The sequence below is a fragment of the Oreochromis niloticus genome, linkage group LG12 (genome assembly GCF_001858045.2).
Source record: "Oreochromis niloticus isolate F11D_XX linkage group LG12, O_niloticus_UMD_NMBU, whole genome shotgun sequence".
NCBI lineage: Eukaryota > Metazoa > Chordata > Actinopteri > Cichliformes > Cichlidae > Oreochromis > Oreochromis niloticus.
Window position 1 is genome coordinate 22,410,709 of NC_031977.2, and position 18,380 is coordinate 22,429,088.

At 40.6% G+C, this 18,380-nt stretch overlaps 1 protein-coding gene across 2 annotated transcripts in view; it reads right to left on the reverse strand.

Annotated features, from left to right (window-relative positions):
• The window catches only part of pde4d (phosphodiesterase 4D, cAMP-specific), a 198,525-nt gene that overhangs the window by 140,001 nt on the left and 40,144 nt on the right, over positions 1 to 18,380 (reverse strand). Inside the window, exon 3 of one of the 2 annotated variants that reach the window (XM_003446136.5) lies at positions 15,235 to 15,473. In XM_003446136.5, coding sequence (XP_003446184.2) covers positions 15,235 to 15,473 — 239 coding nt within the window. Of the gene's footprint in view, positions 1 to 5,638; positions 6,025 to 15,234; positions 15,474 to 18,380 lie in introns of those variants that run through there. The other variant, XM_005452108.4, reaches the window with a different exon arrangement.

Sequence of the window (18,380 nt, forward strand, 5' to 3'; positions counted from 1 at the left end):
ATCCTACATCTATTTTATACAGAATAGTAGAAGTTGGCATGTTTAGTACGTTTCCTGCTTGGCAACTTTTAATTAATGCAGATGCATTTTTATAACAAACAGCTGGGAGCCACAACACTGAGCTCTGTGGAGGAAGAGGTTAAAAATGTAGGCCTAAGTATAATCCCAAACACTTGTGGAAAACAGCAGTGAAATTCCGGCATTATTCACTTCACGCTTACACAAATAACATGACTTAGATATGGGTTGAAAGTGTATATGAGAGAAAACTGGTGGTAAGGAAAATCTCCACCTTAATTACAATTTCCTATGGTTTTATGACTATTTGGATGCATTTAGAAAGGATTCACTACATTCCTTTAATTAAGCATGCATGTGACTGCATGTGTTAGGAAACCTGCTCTATATGCATGCAAAGGGCTGTCTGAGATATTTCATTATATAAGATCCTAATGCACATACTCAGCCTCCAAAGCCTTGGTAAGTCACAAAGCTGATCCGAAGGGCAAACTCAATACACCTTCCATTTCTGTACGAATGAGTAGGTCGGCAAGTCACAGACAAGGGCTTAGCGTTCGTGTAATTACCAGCTCTGCCTGCCTTTCATTCTGGGACATGAAACACAGCAGAAAATCGTACAGAGTACATTTCACTCATGCCCCATTTAATTACCCAAGACACGCCATGTCTGATGCTGATCTCTGCTAATGGAAAGTTTACTACCCAGTTCCTAGTGTGTTTATTAACATGTTCTAGATATCTTCCTGGATGACAAAAGCCTTGCAGTAGATGTCTACTGTGACAATACAACAGCATGTGCAGTAAAGTTCTGTGCAAAAGTCTTGAATCACCCCTTATTTCTTTATATTTTGCTTTCAATAAGCCAGACTTTCTTGTAATTTTTAAAATGGTTTTGAGAAACAGAGTGAAAACCATGCTTTTTAATTATTTTAATCCCGGCCTTGACCATTTTCAGAAGAATGTTTTTCTTTGTATGTAAAGCCGCTTAACCCTGACCTACAAATGATTCGAGAATAAAAAAAGGCACCTAACTCAAGAAATTAACCACTCTTGTGTCTACACACAATAGACAACTTAATAAAGAACTAGTTTTAAATTATATCTTTAGCAGTCTGTAACAAAAAAACAAATTGTCACCATTTGTTTCATCGAATCTATAAAATCTGACAAAGATAGCACAGTTTCACAAGCATAATTTTTTTTGCACCAACAAGATGATTCTCAAAGAGCTATTAGCTGAAAACATGGTTTACAGTGTGTCCTTATAAAATCAGAGAAAGCTGGACAAGTGGGGGATAAAAGATCAAGTGGCCGGCCTAAAAAACTATCTACAGCAGATGAACAGTATCTGAAAGTCATGGCCTTAAGAAACAGAAAAAACCTGACAAAAACCTGACACAGGACCTGAGAGATGCAACTCTCTTATTTAATACTTCACCTGTTCACTGAAGTCTCATCAGAAATGTTCTCAGTGGAAGGATTTTTAAGGAAGGGAAACAGAAAAAGCTGAGGTATGCCAGATTGCGCAACTGGACTGAACATGATGTCTTATGAAGAGTCCAAATTTGAAATTTTTGGTTCAAATCATTCTCAGCAGGTACGGAGGACATCAGGAGACCATGAAAATGATCCCAGACACACAACTAAAGCAGTAAAAGCATACCTGGAAAAACACTAATGCTATGAAATACTATGAGTCACGGCTTGTCCTCGCAGAGTCTGGACCTCAACATTCTTAAAGCAGTGTGGGATCATCCTGACATAGAACGGACCAAAAGGAAGCCAAAATACATAGAAGAGAGTTGAATGTCCTCCAGGAAGTCCTGAAGACTACTTAAAAAAACTACAGGAAAGCTTGTCTAAGAGAGTTCAGGCTGAGATGAAGAATAAAGATTAACCCTATCCCAAATATTAACTTTTAATATGCTCATTAGAAATGTACAAATGTACTGTTTTTACCTTATATGCTGCATTTCCATTTCAAATCGCTGCACCTACTCCCACTTTCCTAGCAAAATATTTAAAAAAATGAGGAGTGACTCAAAATTTCTGCACAATACTGTATGCCTGTGATTATGGCTGTGAGTGGGGTTATATATAGCCACGTACAGAAAAGCAGTTCCGTCTTCACTCTCTAACACCCATGGGATCTAATGACACAGCCAGGCGGTTATGCTTCATCGTGGCTAAAAACCTCACTCTGGAAATGGCATTCACAGTAGGAAGACTGGCTGGAGAAAAATCAGCGGCCTTTAAGTACAATGCAAAGGTAGAGGACAGAGATAGAGTTTCCAATCTGCCAGCCAGTGATGAAGTAACTAAATATCCAAATTAAGCACTTTTCATCCTTTCTCACTTCCCTCTTCAGATGTTTCTGTTTTGTTTTTTGGGGGGATTTTTTTCTTTCAGTTTTGACATTTGCTTTTCCACCCACTGAATCATCAAATCTTAAATTGTGTGATTGTACAGCGAGAAGGCACCATTATCCTCCTCTTCACTGACATCTCTAAAGATAAAGATAACCCCCCCTGTAGCGTCCCCATGGCAGGGACAGGCAAGCAGCAGGAGAGGAATGGGAGAGATGCCATCTCCTCATCAAAGAATGCTCCAGATTTTAGCTGAGGTCTCACAGAAGCCCTGAGCAGCATCCAGGCCCAGCCTAGATTGTGACACATTTGGGTGATGTCTTTTACCTTGGGGCTGATTGACCTCGCACCAAACCAGCTACTCAGGCACACGCAGCCACATCGACAGTCCTCTCACTGAAAGATTTGCTGTCTCTTTCTCTGCATAAGATTGACATCAATTGTACGTGTTGAGCAAGTAGCTGGCACTTCTTATTAGTTTTCTACTGGGGCACTGCCGCAGAAGTTGTTTATGTCTGTCTGTTACAATCAGGAAACACGTCTTGTTTAGCTGACTTGCAGCAACAACTTGATTGCTGAATTTTCATGTGAATTTCTGTGACCTTCTGGAGCCTTGTTAATTAAAACCGTCAATCAAATAGGTAAATAATGCATGCATCACACATGAACACTAAGTAGCAATAAGTGTATCTGAAAGATAAAAAGCTTTTAAGCCTGCAGGAGAAATAAGCTGTGTTTCTTGTCAAGGAGGCCACAGGACCCAGAAAGAATGCACACAGAAAATATGCCAACATGGATTCAAACCCAGGACCTTGCTGTGAAGCAACAGTGCTAACCACCACCACTATCTGCGACGTGTCTCTTTACAATAGATGACTCCACTATATACTGCTGCAGGATGTCATTTTGCAGTTAAATCGCCGTCCGGCAGCAGTTACATCACTATTATTTCATTATTTGTGATTCCAATCTGACCTTGTGACAGGACTCTAAAAATAAGTAGTTAATATGAATTTCTGTTTGATGAGAATTTCTGTGTATTGGCAACGAATTTGCAGTTTTCGCCAATGTATTCAGAGTTAATTATTGTATTATCACAAATATTTATGTACTGATGGGAGACCAACTCCGTGTTATTGCCATTTTATCACTGTTTTGATGCAGTTGTTTGAAGATGGCAACTGACTGTGAGTGGTCGTAGACCCGATCCCCGTCTTTAAAGCAACCATTTCAAAGGCAACAAGATCTCATGTTCATTGCGCACAATTATATTAGATTTGTTTGTGCTCTAGTACATCTAGCTGGTCTTCTGAGTGTTTTGTAACATATTTTGTGTCACACAATAAGCCCAACTCTTGGAAAACGGTGTAATAATACGATTATATATCTAGATTTCTAACTGATGTTCATCTATTGACATGTTCACTGGATGAAGGTCCCTGTGGGGGGCAGTTCCTGAAGACACTGAAATCAGGAATTACTAAAACATGCAACCCATCGAGAGCACATAAAAATCAACAACCAATTACATGAGCCTATTGACCAAGTACAAATAACAGTCCAATGGGCTGCGGTGTTCAAGGGCCAACATTGATTTGGTTTTGTGTTAGTGTTCCTGCATATGTGCTGGAGTGCAATGTGCCTCTTGCGTAATTAGCCTCCCGTGTGAAATTCGATTTCTTTGGGTTAATCCAATTTTAATTTTCCTTCTGAAGCAAATGTATGAGGTGCATAAACGATCTTCAAATGTGCGCTTGCATCTTCTTTTGCAATTGAAATCAATATATTTTCAACATAGCATTGCATGGTTGTTTTACTAGCCCCACACACCACCACCTCTCACCACTCCCTGCTTCCTTCCCCCTCTCTCTCTCTCTCGCTTTCTCTCTCTCCTTCTCTTTAGCCTCTCCTCTTTGTGACAGGAACCATTCGGCTGGCCAGACGAGCCAGTGTCCTTTCTATAGCTGACTGGTGACTGGACCCTGCAGGCGAGTATCACTCATATCTAAACCAACATTTATAAAAGAAAGGAGGAGGAAAGAAGAAAAAAAAAAGGGAAACAGCGAGCCATTTGACAGAAACTTACATCCACAGCAGTCACTTAAGCCTGAGAGCTGAGGTGACCTTCTCAGATTTCATTTCATTTGGTCTTTTTTTTTCCTCCCTCTTTCCCAGAACATGTGAGTAATTAGAGCAGAAACATTTCCCTCACACACCCAGGCTGGCTGTCTGAGCACGGAGGTGCTTTTGTGTCTCTGTCTGTATGCAGACGAGATTCACTAAAACTATTGTTATGGCAAACATTGTTACAGTAGCTCCTCTGGATAGCGGATAGACTGTGAAAACACAGCAGTTGTCGAGAGCATGTGCGTTGTGATTATCCATATTGTCACATGCAGTGAGTCATTTCAGAAGATGTGGTGACCATATAGCAAAGACCTCCTACTATATCTACTTTGCTTATCGAGAGCAGAGTGTAGTGCCAAATGCAGACATGAACGCTGAGCTTCTTGGAGATACTAAAACTAAGTGGAGCCCATCCCTCAAGACCCCTAAACACTATCCTTAGGATACAAGGAGGTTGCATATGTGTTACATATTCAGGATACATCACATATGAATAATTCCTGTGACCTTCCTTTGGTTAAATCCTGCCTCTGACTCCCACAAGACTCTTGTCATTCTACACAATGACAAGTGTGCCAAATATAGACCACCTAATTGATATTAACACAGAGAATGGCTTGTGATAACTAAAAAAAAAAACTCTTTCACTTTGAATCATTATTCTTGCTTTTCTTCTCTCCAGTATGACACATCTTTCTGACCCAAATGAAACAGCTATGCGTAATCTTCCGTACTCTCTGTTATTAAAGCATATTTAAAAGACACAAGTTATGGGATGAGGTGGTTTTATAATTGCGAAATAGGGTTTATACCGACTGTGTCCGTTCTTTATTTTTAACCCTTTAGCGCTGCACGGCATATAGCATATAGTTTATTCATCATCTTCTTCCTCGTTACAGCGCAGTAAATGTTTGGGACCATATGTTACAAAAAAAAGTGATGTAAAACAGAGGTCGAGCACAGCCTAAGCAGAAAGATGTACTGTAACCCTCTCAAAGTTAGGACTAAATAAGAACCGAAACACTTCTTCGCTCAGTCAGCCACACAACGCCCATCTTCATCGAGGGGGAATTAAAAGGAAACAAGCCGAGGAAAAGCAGTTTCCTTTTATATTTTGTCCTTACCGTCGAAGACCTTGAAAGGACGACGGCCACGACATCCTTGATTTCTTCAGCCCGGGTCGGTGCCCCGTGTCCACTGCGTAAGTCCGGTCCATGTTCCTCGGGTTAAGGTATCTCTCGGTGTCCGAAAAGCCTCTTTGTCTTACACGGTCGTTCTTGCGCACTACCAGCGCGTGGTGGAGCGGAGAGAGCGCTGCCTGATTCTGCTGCCTCCACAGATGTTTGGGCGCCTTTGCACTCAAGCCGGTTCCGCCGCCAGCGACCAGAGGCGCCGTCCCCACTTTCCCACAGGCGGGATCCATCCTCCTCCCCACGCTGGTTATAAAATTGTTTTTTAAAAACTAAATCTACACTTTGGGAGCATTTAAGTTGAATGAGTCAGGAAAGCTTACAGGAGGTTGACTAACAACTGCGAGTTCAGGTGTTTTGTTTTTGTTTGGGTTTTTTTAATAAAACAAAATTAAATAATACAAGTAATTAGACAACTTTGTTGTTTTGTTTTGCTTTTTTTTAGTTATTCTGGGTGCTTCACGTCCAGTTTTTGATTTTTAGCTCACGTAATAAGCTTAACTCCATCAACTTTATCGCTGACACCATGCGCAAACACACTGAAGCAGTGAGATAAAAACGAATCCATTTACGCATCACGAGGAAGACCTTTAAACTGCAGTTTTGGGGATGTGTCCCTGAGTAAAGCTACGAGAAAGAACTCTCAGGTCAGTCTGGTTTCCAAGTGCTCCCCACTTCCTCCGCACACGCCCATTTCTGCAAGGTGCTTGTATTGCTGCGGCAGTGCGAGATGTTCAGCACAGGATGGTCCAAACGGACGGATGGTCTCCCCAAATGATGCAAACTTGTGCAAAACCAGTTCAAGGTAACTTGGCGCAGAGTTATGCGTAAAAGCATCCGGATCTGACAACACTGTCTCCCGTCTTCATGTCCCCTGCAGGAAAAAAGCGGCGACAGGATATAGGGAACAGGATAATACATTAAACATGAGGGACCCACCCAAAGTACCTCCCCTAAAAACCTCCATGATTGGAGAAAAAAAAGAAAGAAAATCAGGGGGTGGGATTGGGCAGAGCCTCTATATCATATAATACCACTGAACCAGTTTTATGACACAATAGTCCAAATAAAATTTAGGTTTAACACACACACACAAAAAGAAACAGTTTTTGTGGAGATGCACTGGATGGAATGAGAAAATGAGAAGCATTTTTATAGCAGCTGACATTAAACACACTGCAGGTAAAACAAGTTCACCTTCACACTAATTAATTAAACCGTTCCTGTGATGTCCACAGGGTACAGGGGAGCGCAAACATCCAGCCACCTTGTTAAATCCCCCCCGACTCTCTTCTGTTTGTCTTCATTTTCAGGGAAAGGGGGACTATCAGGGAAGAGTGCTTTATTTCCTTCCTCTCCTCACACTTCCCTTGCAGCTCAAGCCCATTACTCAAGAAAATAACAGTGTGGGGAATGTCATCTCTCCAGTCTTAAGCGCAGAAATGTAATCTGAGAAACGAGGTGAGAGAAGACTGAAGTGGCGAGTAAGAGTATTGGTAGCAGGACAGAGGAAGGAGAATAAAGAGTGCATGCCTGCCATTTATGCATACACAAGAAGCTCATGTGTTTACTTTGTACGCGTCCAAGTTTACCTACTTAAGCCAACCAAACGCCCTACAACAACACGCACGGCAGAACCAAATACTCTACATACACTCTAAGAACTGACCTGAAACTTAAACCACAGGCTATAGCCATTTCATTTACTTTCCATTGCTTTGTTGCTAAACAGGGTCATAGGTATAAGAGTATCCCAACATGCATTTGGGGTCACCTTAAACAAACACAATGCCGACTACTTGTTTAATATAAGCAAACCCTCTATAAAATTCCCCCTAATGTTGCAAACATCAGTTGACACATAAATCTGTCAGTAGCCAGCACAGCCATGTGTAATCTTCTTCATGCTCTGTTATTAAAAATATTAAAAAGCTACAAGTTATAGGGCGGGGTGGTTTTAATTGTGAAAAGAGGGATTATACGCAATGCTCTAATGCTTATAACACCGTACGCTCGATTTCATCTTCTTTTTTTTAACCCTTTAGCTCTGAGCTGCACATAGCAACACAAAACCTTTGATCAATATAATGAAAATACAGACACAGCAGAAGATTTTAAAGTCAAATAACTGTAACTGAATCAATGTTTATCCCAGCTGTCACTCTTGAAACATCTGTGACATTAACTGGCCGCCTGCTTGACCTCCTTCATGAATGTTTGATGGACGTTTTAGCAAAGTGGATCTTGTTCAGAAGAATTTTTGTATATTATTCTTTTATTAGTAAGATTTTTTTTTTAATGTAGCACGATGGATGAGTCATACACACAGAGGTTTATTATAATGCTTAAAAGAGAAAAGCAGAGAGGTAATTGTTATGCACTGTGACACATTTGGCACAAATTTGTTTTTGTATTAATAAAAAAAACTGTCTTCCATTAATATTAGTCTATGAATTGAATGCTACATGGCAATGGCTTTGTACTGAAATGTCCCTAACAATAGAAATATGATTTCTTTTTCTTTTTACTGGTTTGCAAGCGAGGGTCTGATTGAGTGACAATTAGATGTGGAAACAATGTCCCCCTCTGGCCGTCCACCTCAATAACCACACTGCGCCATTTCTGGCACAGGATACACACAGGTCACGAGTGTTTAAATATCTTATATATGTTTTTATATATACAGTGCTCAAAAATAAAGAAATAAAATGACATGTTCTTGGACAAATGGTAGTGGGCTGTGAGTACAGGCCTTAATTCCACCTTCTTTGTTCTATTTCTGACAGTTTAGTCAGAAACACGCACGAGTAGCCCGCTGGAGGTCATTTTTCTAGCGCTCTGGTAGCTCCTTCTGTTTCTCCTCCTGCTGCTGGGTTGAACCCTTCTATAACCCTGCCCAGCTCTCCTCATGTAAGAGCCTGTCTCATAGTATCATAGTATCTCCTCCACAATCTTGAGACTGTGGTGGGAGACACAGCAACCCTTTTTAAGATCGCAAGCGTGGGTGTGCCCTCCGGAAGGTAAGAGATGGACTACCTGTGCAACCTGAATGGGCTGCATGTACCATCTCATGCTATCGGCAGTTAAAAGGACACGACAAAAAGCAAAACTGGAGAAGAAAATTCTCCCTTTTTGAGGGCTATCTTGTGGTTGCCTACCAGTGTACCTGTTCACCTGCTTGGATTTCCACCAAAGCAGGTGAAAGTAGTTTTTATCTCTGAAGTTTAACTGACGTTCTGTTATACTGTGTTCAAGCGTTCCCTTCATTTTTTAGAGCACATTTAGAATCCTTAGTTGATTTAATGTGTCACACCAGTTTTCCCCCAATATATGTTTCTTTTCTGTTCGTGCTGAATTAAACCGCAAGGACATAATGGGAACGAGATAAGTATAGTGCAGTCAATAATTAGTGATTACACCTGATTGCTCCAATACTGATCTTATTAGTACTGGAGGATTCTATCAGACACACTTTGCTGATTTACATTAAGTCGTTTTTTTAATCACCACACGATTGTCTAAGCTTCCTATAATAACTATATTTGGCGCTAACCTAAAAAATATTTGCATTTAAATGGTTTTTTTTTTTGGGGGGGGGGAATAAGTCAAGTAGCAGGCTTATGTTTCCTCACATACAGGAGAATGAACTCAATCAGTTCCTCGCAGTGAGCTGTACAGACTTTTAACGAAGAAAGAAAAAAACAGAACTGCTATTGGATTGTTATCAAGGGAGAGAAAGTGGAATCTCTAGCCTGTATCTATAACCTGTGTGTGTGTGTGTGTGTGTGTGTGTGTGTGTGTGTGTGTGTGTGTGTGTGTGTGTGTGTGTTTATATATAATGAAAAATAAATAAGTGTTTATTTCCAGCTGATCTCTCACATAACACTCCAGAGATGACATTTTAGTGTTTGGAAAATCAATAGAGTGGTAGCTGATTTGATCCAGTATTGAGTTAATATCCAGCGCTGTTATTGTTCTGCTGTTCTCAGTTAATGTCTTTTGAGACACTTATTTTCTCATATTAATAAGTTAATTAATACCTGTTAGCTGGTGTTTGAGCTCTTCTGTTGATTTGCTCGTAACGTATTGGGCTCATGTGCGAAAGAAATCCATGCACACTAATTTGTATTTAATTTAAACTGTATACAAAAGATGGGCCGAACTGCTGCAAAATAACACACTGACAATCAGGGCTAAGTAGCAGCCGAATAAAATTCTCACTGAGGCGTTCTTGGTAAGTGTGTTAATACAATCAGCCACACATGTGAAGCCATATTATTGGTCAGATGACTCAACTGAAATGCTTCAATAGGCACCAACATGACAAAAAGGGAGAATCAAGAGCTCAGGTTCCTTCTTCCTCTTCTTCTTCTTTCAGCTCCTCCCTTTAGGGGATCATCTGTCTTCAGCTCAACCGAACCCTAGCATCCTCCTCTCTCACACCAACTCTTTAAATGTCCTCCTTCACTACATTTGTGAATCTCCTCTGTGGTCTTTCTCTTTTTCTCCTGACTGAGAGCTCCATATTCAACATCCTTTATCCTTTATCCAATATATCCACTGTCCGTCCTCTTAGCATTTCCAAACCATCTCAACCTGAGCTGTCCCACTGACTTACTCATTTTTAATCCCGCCCACTCTGGTCACCCCCAACAAAAATTTTAACTCCTACAACTCTGCTTCCACCTCGTACCCCAGTCTTTTTGTTAGCATCGCAGATGCCAAACCATCATTTAAAGCTTCCCCTTCACTCTTGCTATCCTTTTGTTATAAATCACCCCTCTGGACCCTGACTGCACCAAGGTCTTCTCCTGTGTTGTTCACTGTCCAGTGCTTCGGATGTTTGACCCCAGGTATTTAAACTCATCTAACTTCATTACCTTTACTCCTTGGACAAAAACTCCAGTTCCAGCCACTGGAAGTAGTAGAAGTGACACATCAGACAGCTATGGTCTAAAGCCCCCTGTAGCACCTGTCAGTCAAAGTGGTGATAAATGGATTGGTATTTGGATAGCGCTGATTGAGCACAAAAACCTCACTCAGCCAATCACACACACATTCATACAGCACTTTATTCTATGCCTAAGCACCTTGTATAAAATGTAAGCACACACTCACACACCAATGAATACATCAGGGGAAATTCAGTATTTGCCCAAGGATACCTAGTAGATGACCCACTGTATCTTGTTAGCTGAGCTATTCAAAAAGAACAACAAAAAACACCCTGTATATTTGTGATGAAGATAACATAAAGTCCAACAGGTCTATGATTCATTTTTGGAGGATGCATGAAGTAGCCCAGTTCAAGTAACTGCAGCTTTTGGCGCTTCTGTGGCAGCTTAATTTTTCAGCTCTGGAGATTGTTGGCTGTTATTTAAACTGAGCAGATTTTCATCCCCTGTTTTCCACTGTTACATTATTTATAATATCAGCAAATCAGCTTCTCTATTACAATAAGCGTGTGTTTATATATTGCAAGGCTTTGGGGAGACTCAGATTTTTTAGCTGTTATGCAGCAGGTAAATACTGGTGGTTCTGCTAGTCGTAGAAGGGAAGCAAAGACAAAAATACTGAAACTGTTTCATGGAAATCAGTCTTTTATATTAATTATGTGAGGGCATCTAATGGAAAGACAGCGCACCACTTTTTGACCATTTCATTAATACTGAAGACAGTCTCATTTGGCAGCATACAAAGTTAATGTCACTAAATTTTACTAAAACACTGCAGTTGGAGCATTTAAAATGGCACGCCTTTCAACCCTAATGCTTCCCCACTGTATATTTCTTCCACGCTGCTGTGCTGAATTATGAATGAACGGAGCTCGAAGCAACGTTAAGACATATGACCTTTGTTAAAACTCTTCCCAGCATCCATTTCCTCCCTATGCCTCTTTTTTTTGTCTTTAATTGATCATTCTATGTTCAGTTGTGAAAGTAGTCAAATTGACTGGAAATGGGTTTAAAATAATGGATTGCGATTTTGAGTCGGTCAAAGCTGAGTGACAATTAATCTTAAAAATAATCAGTAACATAATCGAAATGTTGACAAGCGTGTAATATATTACACCACAAAACACTGATTTAACATGTAACAGTATTTTTGGTACTGCTGGCAGATTAATTTACAGAAAGATGACAAAAAATGTTCCCCCTTTCATGTTCTCCTTAAGAAAAGGCTCATTGGGGCAGCACAGAGAAGTCAATACAGCTACGTGAAGTAGAAAAAGAGCTGACAGGCCCCCTCCTGCCTTTGTCTTCTATAATAATCACTCAAACCATCTTTAAAAATACCAAATCCCTGTCTCACAAATGCAACACGCTTTTCAAAGAGTGGTCAGCAGCCCACACTTGGGAATAGTCTGCCCTTTTGTGAAGTTCAAATAAAAGTTTGATGACCGTGATTCAGAGAGGACAGGCTGTCTCTGTATCTAATATTTGACACTTTTTGGCATTATCACAGTGCCATAATAAATTATTCAGTATTGACTATGTTTCTGTATTATGGGTAGCAGTTTCTGCTGCTTATACAGTGCAGCTGACAATGTGTGACACATCAAGCTGCAGACGACACCGCCAGAAACAAAAACAAAAATATACTGTATTTCCTACAATGAAGATGCTCTTGACGTGTAACAGCAATTTTGAAGATAAAGAAAGCCTTTCAGCACTATTGTGAATCAGAGTTGCCTTGAAAATTGCTCTGCCTGCCTGAAAATGTAATTTAGACACAACTGAGTGTCACCAGCTTCTCACGCTTCCTTACAATAGAAGTCTACAAGTCAGCGGCACTGTCTTCTTGCTAAAGTGTGTTCACAGCACCCTATAACAAACTCCTCAATCTTAGGCTTAATAAGAGCTGCTCATTTCTCTGCTGGTTGTTCGTCGTTTGGAGTCAAACTTGGCAAAGAGAGAAAGGGAAAAGGACAAATCAGGGGCACCAAAGGGAAAATCAGAGCAGGACGATCCATTTACTTTCACATCTGGCATGCGATGAGCCACCGAACAATGTTATGCAGGTAGCACAATGCGTGTGTGTGAAATACCGAGCTTTGTGAAGCATGCCAAGGTGATCAAAGACGAGTCAGAAGAGTGCCACTTTCCCCTTGTCACGTTTCTAAGTGCGATACTAACCCAAGACAATGGGGATTTTCCACTGACAGATAGGTTTGACCACTGAAATTATATGCTTCTTCAAACTGCCTGAATATATTTCCTTTTCTGAGTTAAATTATGACTTCCCCACTAGACCACTGGCTCTGATACAGAATGCTGTTTGGTACATTGTTCCTCTCTCCCCTCAGAGCAAGCTGGTTGGAGGCTTGGTGTTTGTCTGTGCCAAACCTCATTTCATCTGAGGCGCTCATTCTCCAACATTCTCCGGAGAGGCTGCGATTCTTTTCTTAGTTGTGGTGCAATCTTGTTTTCCAATCACGGAGAGGCTGCGAGGCTACACTACAGACTGTACAATATGTTAAAGAACAGAGGATTAAAAATAAACGCCACCTAAAAGGACTCGGCGCACTACACAATAGATCAATCAAATCCACGGTTCAGTCCCTGCTTTTAACTTGTTTAGCATGTTTCACACGGTAAATTACATTCACTCTTTTAAGATTAGTGAGTGTCGGTGCTGACAAACAGAACTCTATTAGACCTCGACGTCTGATGAGTCACGTTCTTAACAGCATGTAGCCGACAGGAATAATTTAAATGCCAATGGTTTGCATGTTATTTATCCACTAAACAACAAGCACACTCTGCACTGCTGCCAAATCATGCTGTATTTGATTTCTTACCTTTCTGATTGTTTCTATTCATTTCGCCACACCATGAAACTCAACTTAAAGACACCTTAAAGCTGTGAGAAGCAGGTAATCTGTCACAATAAGGAGCTGTATTCATATCTTTAGTTTTTGTATTATCATAGTTATCATATTATCTAGTTAGGCTAAAATAATGTGACTGATCTGAAAGCTCATATTGTTGCTATGTTTAGTATACACAGGCATCTACAAAGTGAGAGTTGGCTGTCCAATGACAACCTTTTTCAGTTTGATTGATGCACAAACCTCACTGCCAGCAGCTATTTTTAGCTACTTTTGTCCTCTGGGTTCTTTACTTACAGCATATGAGTCCTGTTTCACAGGAAGGACTTTAACTATGTCTGTCATTTGATTCTAAAATACAATAAAACACTGTTTTCCAAAGGGATGCCATGGTGGCTCAGTGGTTAGCAACGCTGCCTCACAGTAAGAAGATCCTGGGTTCAAAGCACCAACTGGCTGAGGCCTTTTCTGTGTGGAGTTTGCAGACAAAGACATGGGGCACCCACATGTATTTAGTGGGTTAGGTTAACTGGTGATTCTAAATTACCCAAAGGTGTCAATGATAGTCTGTCTCTGCGTTAGCGCTGTGTGCCCTGCGTCTTTCCCTCTGGTAGTCCCTCCTCGCTACCTTCAATTGGAGAATAGATGGACTATTTTCCAAATACTAGCTTGACAATTTCAGTGAAAAGCTGGATCTCTGCGTAAAACACACTTAAATCACAAAATGTCTCGCCATCATTCGGGCCCTTCTTTGCCGTAATGACAGCATACACTCAAGCTGGCGTGAACTCAGTGGCGGTGCAAAACTCTGATTGCCTGTGTTCACCCACCATGATTTAACACTATTCCAAAGATTTTCTTCTTGGTTTTTCTCAGACTTCAAGAGTCCCCACAAAAGTTCAGCTGGGTTGAGGTTGGGTGAGGAGTTGTCTTTGATCTTTGTGTCCTCGCCGTGCAGAGCATGAATCCTTCTCTGGAAAGATTTGTCTCTGACGGCTGAAGTGGTGCCATCAGCTCAGCCTGGGTAGACTTAGCTCATTGCAGGTGTACAACTCCAGAGAAGTGAAAACATCCTCAGATTTGTAAATAACAAACGCTTTATTTAATCAGTAAATAGTCATCTGTGAAATGCTGGTATTTCTTCACCTACCTGAAGAATTTGAGCTTGTTAGGCAGTGAGACTGCTGCTTGTCTTAACACCAACAGTCTTCTTTTGACAGCCCTTGTGCTGATAGACATTCAGGTAATGTCTATGAGTGGGCAAAAACTTGTATGTATCTGCTGAAACCTGTTTTTGTACCACATAAAAGGCCTTTAGCAACCCTGATTATCTGAGTCTGAGGATAACAATTCCTGGCTTGTAGTGACTAATAAAACTTCTGATGCTATATGTGCATCTCTTTAGAGGTAGATATAGTTCCCTTAACTCACGGCATAAAGCTGTCAAGTTCCTAACTGAAGTGGGACTATTTTTCCAGGAACAGACTTTTAAGCAAAGGCAAAAAAATCTGAAAAACTGAGTAAATCTTTGGTAAATGGTTTAAATCATGTAAATTATTTACAATGAGTATTTAACGATCAGAGCTCAGCCACCAGTAAAGTTTGAACACATTGATTTGAAACTGTATGTAGAATCGAAGTTACTTGGAGGACTTAAAAAAACACTTTTAGGAAAAGCAGCACACCCACATCGTCCTACCTGCTGGTATCAGCCGCGGTTATAGCGATGAGTGGCGGTGTGCGCAGTGGCAGTGTTGTGGGCCGTGGTGGGACTGTCACTGTGTCCGGCTCCGGCTTGCGATCACAGTAGTACTGCTCTGCCTGTCGAAAGGCTAAAGGGGGCAACTGGACCGTCCTGCAGGAAAGCCTCCGCACCATGAAGGGCTCCATGCAGGTGACTGGCCCCGGCTCTGGGGAGTCGGACGAGTCATCGGACACCTGGAGGGGGATGATAGAAAAGCAGGTAAATTGAAAATGCTGCGAAAATGCTTCACAGATAACAGAGTTCATCCTAACGAGGGTGAAACATAATACAAAAAAAGAGGGAAAAGCAGGATCAGAAACAAAGGGAAGACAGAGTGACTGAATTCTGGTAGCAGCTTGGAGTAAAATGGCAGTCAGGTGGTTTGGTAAATACAGAATCTCTCTTTCTTTCCTTTACTTAAGGCGTGCAGTGTTTGGTTGGTAGTTATGTCCATCAAAGGGCATAAAAACCAATGTACTGTGTGTTTTAGCCTTCTGATGCCTCTCTTAGCACAATTTTGCCTTGTGCTCAAAGCCAAAGATTACTCCTGTCCAGAAAAGTCCATTAAAAGACATCTTGCTCTCTAAGCCTTCAATATGTGGCCAGACCTTTCATGCAGCACCACTGGTACAAGCTTTCACTTGACTGTTTATTGATGAAAAGCACAATCTGATAAGGAAAAAAAAAAAAAAAAAAAAAGGAAAACCAGGCTTTTCTTGAGATCTAGAGCATCCTTAACTCTGACTTTTAAAAAATCACATTTTATTAAGTACACTTTGCTAAACCTAAAGCAGTCTAATACAACTGTCCTGCAATAGATCCTAATCCCTGACAGAGAGAGGGTGGGCAGAAATGATAAAATTTCCAGTCAGTATAATGCAATAACCAACAAACTACAGCTTCTAAAATTATCATAAAGTTGAATCATCGGCTCTCTTAGCAGTTTTTATGAAAACTGATTACACTGAATTTATTACAAGTCTCTCAGACGCCATAGCTTTTAAAAAGTTCAGTTCACTTTTATTCATTTTGTGTTCGTTTGCAGTCTTCTCTCAGGGCAATTTACATTACTTGCTTACTTTCTCACAATATCATAAAGACTCAAACTCTCTTTTAGCAGGAACAAACCCCTTTGAGAACCAGACTTAACCTTTCAGGCCGGGCTGAGGGACAAAGAAAAGAAAATGTTTAAAGAGGAAAAGCGGCTGCCATAACAAAGGTGTCCCCAGTAGACCTGCCACTCTACACTGCCCATGTAAATAGGGAGAATATATCTTGGGACTCCTTGTTAGGTTTTCCATATTGATAAAATGCTAACTAGCTGAGCTTTAAAGTTAAAGCATGTTTATTGAATGGTAGTGTTTACATCTGTGCGAACAGTAGTTTTATAATTATAGGGAAAGTGCAGGTGTATTAATGGTGGCTTGATTTCACTTACAGAGGTTCTGCTTTTGTGTGTGCTTCTCACAGTCATGGCTCACTCGAAACACTAACAGAAGTGAGCTTTCAGAAATTCCATCAGTGCTTTTTCAACTGTGACAAGTGTGAAAAAAAGGTCCCTAGGTCATTTGTGAAAAGCATTGCTCAGGTCACCTTTTTTATCTTTCGGTTCACTTCAAGACACAATACGTGACTCGTTCAGGGGCCCAGCGATGGGCTATTTCTCAAGAAGTGATGGCAAAACAGAAATAATACTGAACCTATATTTGTCAGCCAAATTCATAAATATGCCAAGTCCTTAAAGCCAGCTTAGATCTGTTGCCTGTGTTTTTATTATAGTTTTTATTGGAGGGTTAAATATCTCCTGTGGGTCTGCATAAACTAGCCTGTGGATATTTGGACCAAATTCCATCATCCATTCATTCACTTTCTTAACAATTTAGCAAATTTAACACCGCAACCTGCAGTCAAATTTGTTTAGTTAAATAGAGCTCACTTCCTACTGTTATACAGGTGACCTCCAGTGTCTGTTTTCATATAACACTATACACTTCTGTATTCTGCGTAAAAAAAAAAGTATACATTTGAATGCATCTGAATGATTAATTTATCCACCGCAAACTTCTGAAAATTGTTTTCTTAGTTTAGTATTAAACATAACAGAGGTGAAAAAAAAATAATTGCTTTCTCTGAAACCTAAAAAACCCCATGATGGTAGGTTATAATTACAAAAAATCTAACAAAAATCAAGATTGATTAAACACAATGAAATACAATTTCTGAAGGGCAATCTGTTGGATTTAACAAAGGTTCAAATAGGAAGTTGCTCGCTTAAGAAATAGAGGAAGCTCAAAGTGAAAATGACATAGCACATGGGGTCAAGACAGAAGGGAAAAAAAGAACTGATAAGAAGTTCGGCGGGGGGGCAAGAGCTATCTGAAAAACTGTGTGTGTCTGTGGTGAGACGAAGTGAGAGGGGACAGAAAGTCATTTACAGCAGCAAGCTAACCTGGAGGAAACACATCAGGTGGTCAATGTACCATTAAGGAGTTATCAGAAAAGTTGATTCTACTGCTTTGATGGCAGCAGCAGAGCCTCTGTTTTAAAAACAGAACTGTTTTAAGCAAGCTTTCCTGCATTAGAGCCCATCTTCTCAAGAAATCATGCAAATTACTTTTTTTTAATAATATTGCTATCAATTTTGGGTTGCACAGCTGCAGCGGTTAGCACCATCATCGGCTATATTAGAGTTTAGCAGAAAAAGCCTCCCCCCCGCCCCCTCTCATTGAACACAAAGCACGACCACTAAAGAAGTTTGAATTCTTCTTAGGTACGCTCTCCTCATGGACAGGAAGGAGGTGATCAGTTATTTGTGTATTGAGTGGCTCCAGGACAATCTCTGATACACGACACACTTGATTGCACACACACACGCAGAGTGGGTTTGTGAGGCGGCATGATAAATCAAGGCTGATTCTGTGCCATTAATCTTACAGCAACCACGAGGAGTTTTTGCTCTGCATGAATAACAAGGGTTTCCTATTAAAGTAAGGGTCAGCCATTATTCTTTTACAGGTGATTACTCCCTACATTACAAGCCTTTAAAGTGAACGTGACTTTTCATTCATCTATACAGGAACAACACAGAATCATTGTGCGGT